This window comes from Ovis canadensis, chromosome 13, assembly GCF_042477335.2.
Source record: "Ovis canadensis isolate MfBH-ARS-UI-01 breed Bighorn chromosome 13, ARS-UI_OviCan_v2, whole genome shotgun sequence".
Lineage (NCBI taxonomy): Eukaryota > Metazoa > Chordata > Mammalia > Artiodactyla > Bovidae > Ovis > Ovis canadensis.
Genome location: NC_091257.1, coordinates 77,817,724 through 77,827,789, shown reverse-complemented (window position 1 = coordinate 77,827,789; position 10,066 = coordinate 77,817,724). Strand labels below are relative to the sequence as shown.

At 45.9% G+C, this 10,066-nt stretch overlaps 1 protein-coding gene across 1 annotated transcript; it reads right to left on the bottom strand.

The window, feature by feature from the left end:
• Positions 1–467: 467 nt before the first annotated feature.
• Positions 468–8,611, bottom strand: LOC138416876 (short palate, lung and nasal epithelium carcinoma-associated protein 2B-like). Its single transcript, XM_069546364.1, has 7 exons — positions 8,427–8,611; positions 7,464–7,619; positions 5,954–6,061; positions 4,620–4,769; positions 2,435–2,528; positions 1,368–1,431; positions 468–505 (listed from the first exon to the last, which is right to left on the bottom strand). Exons 2-7 carry the CDS (start codon positions 7,604–7,606, stop codon positions 468–470), a joined length of 597 nt encoding a protein of 198 aa, XP_069402465.1. The 5' UTR covers positions 7,607–7,619; positions 8,427–8,611.
• Positions 8,612–10,066: the final 1,455 nt, after the last annotated feature.

Sequence of the window (10,066 nt, the reverse complement as noted above, 5' to 3'; positions counted from 1 at the left end):
CTCTGGCACCTGGCCCTGACCCCTCCTCATCCCCTCACCCTCCCAGCGCCCCCCCCCCCCACCTTAGCAGCAATGACCGATGTGAAAAGACTGAACAAGGCTCAGAGGAGCCAGGGCTCAGAGCTCAGCATACGATCAGAATCAGGGATCAGACTGAGATAGACTGTGTGTCTATCTGTGGCCAGTGTCAGGCCTCAGTCAGCAACTTGAGCTAAACTTCAACGTGACTGCACTCCAGGCTCAGTCAAGGACCAGAATCAAGCACAATCTGGGTGTGGCTGAGGGTCAGGAATCAGGCTTTGACCAAGATCAGAGCTCACTCTGCTACTAGAGAAAGAAGAGAGGCCAAGACTTGCTTCTTCTCCACAGGCCCCTGTGGGGAGGCCTCATCCTCCCTTAGCCCAGGGCCCCGAGTTGGGTCCTCACCAGCAGGCGGGCATCATAGTGGTTTTTCTCATCTGTCCTCTTCAGTTCACAATTTGTTGTGTGGTTTCCTGAAGTATATCTGAGGGACAAAATCAGTAGCATTTCTCCAGATCTGGATATAGCTGAATAGAAACTAGATCCCAGTGGCTGCCACCCTCCAGCAGGTCAGACTTGGCAACCAAGGGATCTCTTGCATGTCACTCTGTCTCTCTGAGCCTACGTTTGTTCATCTGTAAAATGGGTATGATAACAGTACCCACTCCACAGTGTTGTTGAAAGAATACAATGAGATGCTGTATACGAAGCACAGAGACATGGCCCAGGTAACTGGGCCTGTGGCTGTTTTCTAGAAGGACCACCTCCAGGACCCTGACACTGTTACTCATCCCATTTCTGTTGCCCCACAGCCTCAGCAACCCCAGTCATGCCAGAGACCCAGATCAAGGAAAGCCCCCAGGGGTTGGGGGTGAAGCCACAACTCCTCATAAGAAGGGAAAGGGAAGGGGCAGTGTTCAGTAGCAATGAGTATGGGATATTAGGCTCTTTCTGTTTCTTCTTTAAATCTGCTCATCAGCTTGGCAGTGTTTACAATCTTTCATTTGTGAGGAACCCAAGGATCAGAGAGGTGGAAACAGTTGACCAAGACCCCACAGCTGCTAAGAGCAAATGCAGAATTTGAACCCAGATCTGGCCTGTCCTTTTTCTTGCATCATTCTGTGCAGCTGGTTCCACAGGTGTAAGAAAGGAGGGCAATAGAAGCCCTCAGTCTGCAGGGACACCATTCCCCCAGCCACACTCTCCTGACTTGCTCAGGACAAAGGATCCTGAACTTCTCCTGGGTCCCCTGACAGTCCTGCCTGTCAAGCAGACGTAAAGCAGTGCGCCTGCCCCTTGGAAGGCTGCAGAGGGAGCACCCACCTCTTCCCCAGGCTGTGACTTACCATTGACGTTCTGAACCAAATTCCCACTCAAGGAGCTGATGACGGTGCGGATTCGTGGGCACAGCTGAGGGTCACAGGACACCAGGGACGATACAGCAAGAGATGGAGAGAGGAGGGCAGGAATGATGTTGGGATGGGGAGGGAGGAGAGGAGAGACAGGAGAGAAAGAGGACCGATCATTATCCACTGGGAGCACCCTGCAAACCACCTGCAGAGGTGCTCCCTACTCGGGACCTCAGAACCTCTGACCCTTAGGAGTCTATAATGATGGAAACCCAGAAGACCTAAATCTGAGAGCCAGAGAATGCTAGAATCCTAAAACTTCAGGTTAAAACCTCGAAATCTAGACTTTTACCACTCCAGAATGCTATGCTCTTAGAAACCTTGACCTTTGGAACACTGGAATTTTAAGTAGTCAAACGAGGCCCTGGGAACCATAGAGAAGTGTTTCCAATGATTTTGTGTGTGTGCAATACACATGGATCTCGTGAAAATGCAAATTATTGAGTCAGCAGATCTGAGGTAGGACCTGAGAGTCTGCATTTCAAACAAGTGTCCAGATGAGGTCAGTGTTGCTATTCTGAGAACCACAGCTTGAGCAGTGGCCCTCCAGTTTAGTAAATCACAGAGCCCTCTGGAGGAATTTTTCCCCCATAAACCGTGATCCCCATCCAAATTCCAGAGTGACTAATTTAGAATCATTTCTGGCACATGGTACATGTGGTTTGCATATGAGGCACAGAATCTTACTTATGGTATATGTACTTTTATATTTAAATAAATTAAATAAAATTGTATTCAATAAAGTATATTGCTAAAAGGCCTACTGGCAGTACATGGGTATGGTATATGATTCAAGTTGGAATCCAGTGATTTCTGCTAATATCAGATCCCTCCTCCCCTTCTCCCCACACAAGAATGAATGAAGGAGGGGAGCAGCAGCTGACAGCCCAAAGGAAGTGGGCACCGCAGAAGGGAAGGTGCCCAAAGAGTACAGCCCACCCAGGGAATGTCACATCTGCCCCCCACCTGGCCTGGCTCTGAGCTGCCAGAAGTGGGGTACTCACCACGTACTGCACTAGGTACGTCTCCACTAGATTCACGAGTGTGGTCACAGTATTTTTGATATCGCTGATCAGTCCAGTGAGGCTGGAGACGGAACTGATAAAGACCAGGAAGTTGGCAGAGCAATGGGAAGAGGGCGGGACATGGTGGAGCACCTTGAAGTCAGGTGACTTGAGCTTCTACTCAGGGGGATCATCACCTAGAGCCACATGACTGACCAGCAGCTCATGAGAGTCCCATCACAAACATGAGCCCTCATCCATCCATCCATCCATCTATCCTTCCATTCATTCATTCAGCACAGATTTATACAGCAACAACCGTATATGCCAGGAACAAAGCCACTCTGGGGACATAGGGATAAACAAAGCACAAGCAGCTCCCAGTCTGGTAACTAAATACAAAGTACATGTAGCTAAGGCTGGCTCCTTCCCAGCATAACTGTCACCTCTTCAGGGCAGCCCTGCATGACTGCTGCCTAAGAGAGGGCTTTGTATCACTGCACCCTGTTCAGTGTGCTACTCTGCCCAGGGATGGTTGCCATCTGACATTTACCTCGTGGGATGTTTATTGTTGGACTGAATGCTTATCTGTTTGTCATTCCCTAAGAGAATACGCTCCAGGAGAGCAACTTCTTTGCCTGAAGTCACCGATACATTTTCCAGAGCTCAGAGTGGTGACTGCCTGGCATGGAGGATGTGCTCAGCACATTTTTGGCTGAGGGAATAAATGAAGTAAACCTAAAATTAAATATATAATGACAACTTGCAGAAAGTATTCAGAAGGGCAAGAGAAGACTCTTACAAGAGCCAAGAGGAGGAACCTTGTTTTAGACCCTGAGTGATGAGATGTACATTGAAATGGGATGGGGGATAAGTGTACTTGGCATCCAGAACAGCCTCTGCACAGGTCTCGAGGTGGAAGGAGTTTGTTTGAGGCTGAGAGCAAAAGCTAGTGTGTCTAGGGCAGAGAGGCAAGGGGGAGAGCACAGTGATATGAGGGTGGGTCCAGATCAGGTAGTCTAGATGGCCCTGAGGAGGGCTTGGGGTTTTACCCAAGGTGGAGAGGAAAGCCCCCAGAGGGTTTGGAGCAGCAGAGTGGAATGCCATTTTCCAGATATGGTCACTGAGACCCAGAAGGCAGGATGATTTCTCTGGCGCTATAGGCTAGGCATTGTCCAGCAGGGCTCAGGCATTTGGACTTACATCTCAGTTTTTCCAAGTGATGGTAGGCTTCAGGGCCTGTTTTCTGTTCTGGGGGTCTTTAGGCAACCTGTGATCAGATCCCTTGTTGAGGCAGTATGGACTGACCGCTGCTCATGGCTCAGCCTGGTTCCTTGCCAAAGCCAGCCTGCCCCAGCTGTTGGCATCCAGACTATTTCTCCTTTCCCAAACATGACCAGGGTCAGCCTTTCTCCCTCCACCTTCTTCCCTGGGTTAAACGTGCTCTTTCAAGCACACAGTATAAGATGCAGATTTGGTGTGTTACCAGAAATCAGTGATTTAAGCAGAGTGTCCAGTTTTCAAGATCATGTTTTGGGAATTTCCCAGTGTGTGGAGGATGATTTGGGGACAATTTGAAATTAGAGCCCATGGTAGGCACTTACTACTCCTCTTGCCCCTCCTAACTAGAGGCAAGAAGGGAAACACAGTGAATTATTATCATCATTATTATTATTGAGGGACATTATATAATATGAGAAGGTCAGTTCTTCAAATAGACATAGCAATTTAAATGTGCAAGCATCTAACAAGAGAGCTTCAAAAAGCATGAGGCAAAAACAGATGAAGCTGAAAGGTGCAATATGCCAATTCACAGTTATGGCTGGAGAGGTCAACACTCCTGTCTCAGTTAGGGGAAGAACTGAGAGACAGAAAGTTAACATGGATATTACTATTACTGAGAGCATAGTGCCAGGTTGCATGCTAAACTCTTGCATTTTCTCATTTGGTCAACACAGTAGCCTATTAATTAGGGATCACTACCATCGCCAGTTTAAAAATGAACACTGGAGATCCTAGAGCTAAAATGAGGATAAAACCATAAGTCAGTGGCAAAGCTAGCTTGTCTCCAGAGTTTCACCTCTTTTCACCATATTCTGCTCCCTCCCAGATATAGGAATAGGGCTGAAATTAGGGATTCCAACTCCTCAGGGAGTCCCGCTCTGCTGAGATATCTGAGCCTGACCTGTTCACGAAGGGGAGTGATATCGTGGCTGGTGTGTAGGTGCATTCTCCTATGACCACAATTAAGGCACCATTTTCACCAATTTTAAAGCTGATGCTTGTGTGTAGGACAAAGCTGACGGTCAGGTCAACAACCGCACCCAACAGAGGCCTGTAGGGAATAAGATTCACAGTTAACAGAGGTGGAGAAATCCTCTCTTGTTGCTCACTTGAGTCCCCTTCTCTGTAGACATTGGATGGGGTGTCTATGGACAATGTCAATATTGTCTGTATTCTTGACAGAATCTACATTCTTATATGAGGTTTTTCTTCTCCTGGCCACAAGGGTTTCTGTCATGTGAAATTTCTAAGCAGTATGACACTGATGATTAAAATACACAGAACAGTCAACATTTCTTTAGCACCAATTCTGTGTTAGGTATTTCAAACAAAAATATTTTAACTGAATTAATTCATTTAATCATGATCGCACTACCAAGACAGAAAATTACTATCTCTATTTTCCAAATGTGGAAACACTTGGTATAGAGAGGTTAAGTAACTATCCTCCAAGATCTCATAGCTAATAAATGATTAAATCCTAGTGCATTTTATTGATAAAGACTCTTCTACACATCTTCATTTTATCTCTTTGTATCTTTCAAGTAATTAAAGCACTTAAAAATTGTAGTTTCCATATAATTGCATATGCTCTTCATGACATACTGACAATACTATGTGGCCTGTACTGGCCACTGTCATTTAAAGAGAATCTTGAGGGACAAAGTGATGCTGCAGGCAACTTTATCAAAGGGTATAAATGTTCGATCTTCTCAGCTTTCAAGTTTTATAATTAGATAATCACGATGATTTTGGACATATATTTCATGGAGGATTTTTTAACAAAAAGATTGATTATGGCCAATGTTTCTTAGAACATTTTAAATGTTAAGATTTCAGGTGTGTTTGACTCTTTTCAAGCCCATGGACCATAATCCACCAGACTCCTCTGTCCATGGAATTCTCCAGGAAAGAATACTGGACTTGGTGGCCACTCCCTTTCCAAGGGGATCCATCCTCTGAGCCACCAGGGAAGCCCAAGAATGCTGGAGTGGATAGCTGTTTCCTTCTCAAGGGGATCCTTCCAACCCAGGGATTGAACCCAGGTCTTCCACCTTGCAGGCAGATTCTTTACCATATGGAGCCACCAAGGAAGCCCTTAGACCTGGAAATGTCTCCTTCTTTTACAGATTGGGAGACCAAGTCAGAAGCACGGAAGGTACCTGATGCCAGATTGGAGATCTATTGGCATACCCCACTGCATCTCTCAAACCTCCGATTCTAACCAATACTCACAGGGTCAGGGTGACCTTAGCAGTGATGGGGATACTCAGGTTAATGCTTTGGCCTCCAGGAGTCCCTTGGAGTGTGATATTCCCGATGCTGATGCTCTTGATTGTCAACCTGTGCAAAAACCACAATTCACCCTTGTCATTCGTCACGCAGCCATTGCTGGGCTCTTCTCTATGCCAGTCTCATGCTGAGCATTAGAGCCTGACTGACTTTGCCTGCTTTGGTCTTCATGACAGCCCAGTTCAGAGGTTGGATTCTCTCCACTGGATGGCATGGCAGAAGACAACTGTAATTCCCCCTAGACTCCAAGATGAACATGTGCCAGAGTCAGAATTTGGTTTCTTAAAAAATTAAAGTATAGTTGCTTTTCAGTGCTGTGTTAGTTGCAGGTGTTCAGCGAAGTGACTCAGATATATATGGACAGAGAGATATGCATGTGTGCTAGTCAGTCCAGTCGTGTCTAACTCTTTGCGACCCTACGGACTGTAGCCCACCAGGCTCCTCTGTCCACCATGCTCCTCTTGATTCTCCAGGCAAGACTACTTGAGTGGGTTGCCTTTTCCTTCTCCAAGAGATGGATGTAGATATAGGTATATATAGGTGGATATAGAGATACTTTTCATTTCATATTTTTCCCCTTATAGGTGGTTACAAAATATTGAGCATACTTCCCTGTGTTATATAGTAGGTCCTTGTTGGTTGTCTGCTTCATATACAGCAGTGTATGTATGTTAATGCCAGACTCCTGATTTATCTCCCGCACTGCTTTCCCTTTTGGTGGCCATAAGTTGTTTTTTTTTGTTTGTTTGTTTGTTTTTTTGCTCACCAGTCTGTTTCCGTTTTGTGTAAGTTCATAGCACCATCTTTTAGATTCCACATATAAGTGACATCATGTGATATTTGTCTTTCTCTGAATTAACCTAGTATGATTATCTCTACATCCTTCCATTTGTTGCAGCAAATGGCATTATTTCATTCTTTTTTAGCAGAACCAGATTTTGAACCCAGAACTGCTTGGCTCTCCAAACAGAGATGGAAACTACACCTGGTCCTGTAACTTACTAAGTGACCTTGATTCAGACCCTGTGTTTCCAAGCTCAGTTTTATCAGCAATGAAACTGGAAAGTATATTTTTGAAGGTTGCCGAATTCCTGGAAAGGTTTAAGGGCAATCATTTTCAGAAGTTAGTTTCTCCTATAAAGAATGTTTGACAGTGTGCTGGTAATGTTCCCAGGAAATGAGAAGGCCAAGTTCTCTTAAATTCGAATTAAAAAGCGATATGACTAACTGGAAAGGTGGGTAGTTTTAAGCCTACCTAGGTTTGGTAGGGATTAATTTCCAATTAGATGATACAAATTCCCAAGAAGATTGAATGACCCAAAAGAAGAATATGCTTCAAATGTAAATAAAATATTTAACTTAAATAATGTAAATGACAAATAAAAGATGAAAAATTGAGTGAATTTTTTCAAAATTAGAGAAATAGGTGCCATCGATCATCCCGCTTTCTGACTCACATTCAGCTGCACTGTCATCAATCTCAAGTTCTTTTCTAAGAGTAGATTGCAGCTCTGTTACAACATTGTTGTCAAGAAGAAATGCTGAAGTCCCAGTGAGCAGGCCACACAAGAGAACAAGTCTCCAAAGCTGAAACATCTTGTCCTGACACCTGGACAGTCATGGGAGGAACAGGAGTGAGAATTACCCACAGGGAAATGGGATCTTTGATGCGCACCTGTCACTCTGACACTCAACAGTCCTTGAAGATGGACGTGGTTATCTCCTCTCTTACAGACGTGCAGCTCAGGTAGGAACCTGGAGCAACTTGCACAAAGATACACAGCCACTGAGTAGAGGAGAGTGTATTTGGAAAGTCATGCTTGACTCCAGGTCGGTGCTCTTTACACAGAGGTCATTTGCATTTTCTGGCTTCTCTGCCTAGAACATTTCCCTCTTCTTTGCATTTTTACGAGTCACTTCTTGCTGAGTCTCCAGTTTCAGTAAGACATCATATCCTCTATAAAGCCCACTCTAAGGCCTCTTCCCAGAGTCTAGGTCAGGGGTCCCACTCTACCATCTTGTTGCCTTCATTCTCTGATCAGAATCCTTGGTACAATTAGTGATGACTTGCCTCCTTTCTCAACAGGCTGTGAATTCCTTAGATAGGGACTGTAACTTTGTGAATTCCCAACAGAGAGGAAAAAAACCTGCACCTAATCCAGTACAACCAAATAAAGGTTTGCAGAATAAAGGTATGAACAAATAAATAGGCACCACATCATGACCCCACATTGCTCACCAGTTTGAGACTTCTCCTAATATAATTGATTTCTTAATTTGCTATATTGACAATATTAGCTAATTCATGTGGCCCTATCCCTCTGCCTCTTGGCCCCAGAGCTTTCTGAAGATCTCCATGTGGGGTGACATTAAAGGGGAAGCCCAGCATTCACAGGGTTTGGAGGAAAATACTTACAAAATCCTTGCTCCACTGCGCAGTCTCCTGGGATTCTGCTGGGTGGTGATGGCCCTTATATTGTGGTGATGGGTGGGAGGCTGCCCCTGGCAACAGGTCCTGGGTCCAGGGCCATCCAAGGAGACTCCAAAGAAAATAATCCATGTCTAGAGTGAACAGAGGGAGACTTCCAATGCAAAGGTCACCCAGGACGCTTGAATTGAAATGGGTGGATATGGAGAGGACTCTGTGCCAAGACTAAGAGTAGGTTCTCACGGAAACTCCAGCTGCCAAGATAGTGGCCACTGTAGGTGGGGTTTGGGATAAAGACTGAGAATGGATGAGTTGGAGAATGTTGTGATAGGAGGACCCATAGTGATCATCCAGCCTAATTTTGTCATCATTTGGAAACTCAGTTCAAGAGAAGGAGAGCAACCAGCTTGAGGTCATCCAGTAAGACATGGACAGGGATGTGCTAGAATTATGCCCCATGGAGTCAGGGTCAAGGACTAGTGAGGTCAGTTTTTCCAACTCTTCTCTGATTTTTGAGTGCTCTCCACCACATCCCTCACAGTGGAGCCAGCCTCAGGGCAGATGTTTGTAATGATGCATTGCTCAATACCACCCTCTGAAGTCTGCCAGTCATTTGATTGGCAGAGTCCCCCCAGAGACAACAATATCTGCCTGCAAAATACCTTCTTACATGCGGTCTCCCTCTGCACACTTGCCCCCAATCCCTCGACTCTCAATGCACCAGCCAGAGGAGTCTCATTCAGTGTAAAACCGAAGTCCCCATCAGGGTCCCTGTGTCATCTGCTCACTGCCGCTCCAAACCATCTCCCTCTCCCTCCATGGCCCCTACTGTCTTCCTTCTGCTCTAGAAAGATTCAAGCCTCTTTGCTGCCTCGGGACTCTGCACAGACCACTCCGTCTTCCCAGAACTCTTCTCCCTAGCTGTCACTGGCTCTCGACATCACCTCACGAATTCTGTGACTGTCCACCTGGTGGTCCCTCCCTTTCCCCCGACTCATCTTTGGGTTGGCTCCGTTTCACAGCAAATTATCATCATTTGACTTTTTCCTCTTGTTCTCTGCCCTCAGCAACTTGTTACCATCCTTTGTTCTGTGGCTTTCCTCTCACATGGGTCCCCCAAACCTTGACCTGGCTATAGAATTCTCCAAGCCTCTCTGGAGCATCCTCTAAAGCCATCCACTCCCTAGGAAGATGGTAAGGGTCCCATCACCAGAAATGCTCAGGAACTTGACCAGATGGCTGCTAAGAATCTGTGTGACTTGATGTAACTGTGAGCCATGGTTCTAAACTTCCTGAGTCTCTACTAAACCATTGTTACACATTTGTATGACTCTTCTTCCCAGATTTTTTTTCTCCCTGAGCTATGGTTCTGAGCTATGGAACAAGGAGCTGTGGTTCCCCCAGGCTTCCTGCCTCTTTCCTTTTCTCACCCTCCCTGCCTCCCAAGACCTCACCTCCATCTGGCCATGGCCTCCTGGAGTCACAGTGGCTGGTGCTATTTCTCATCATGGACCACACCCAGGACAAAGCCAGCTTCTTGCACTGATATCAGCCTCCTCTCATGGCTGAGCTTTGAGGTGAAATGATCTTCATGCTTGATCCCTGTTGGTGAGTCTGGGGCTGGCACA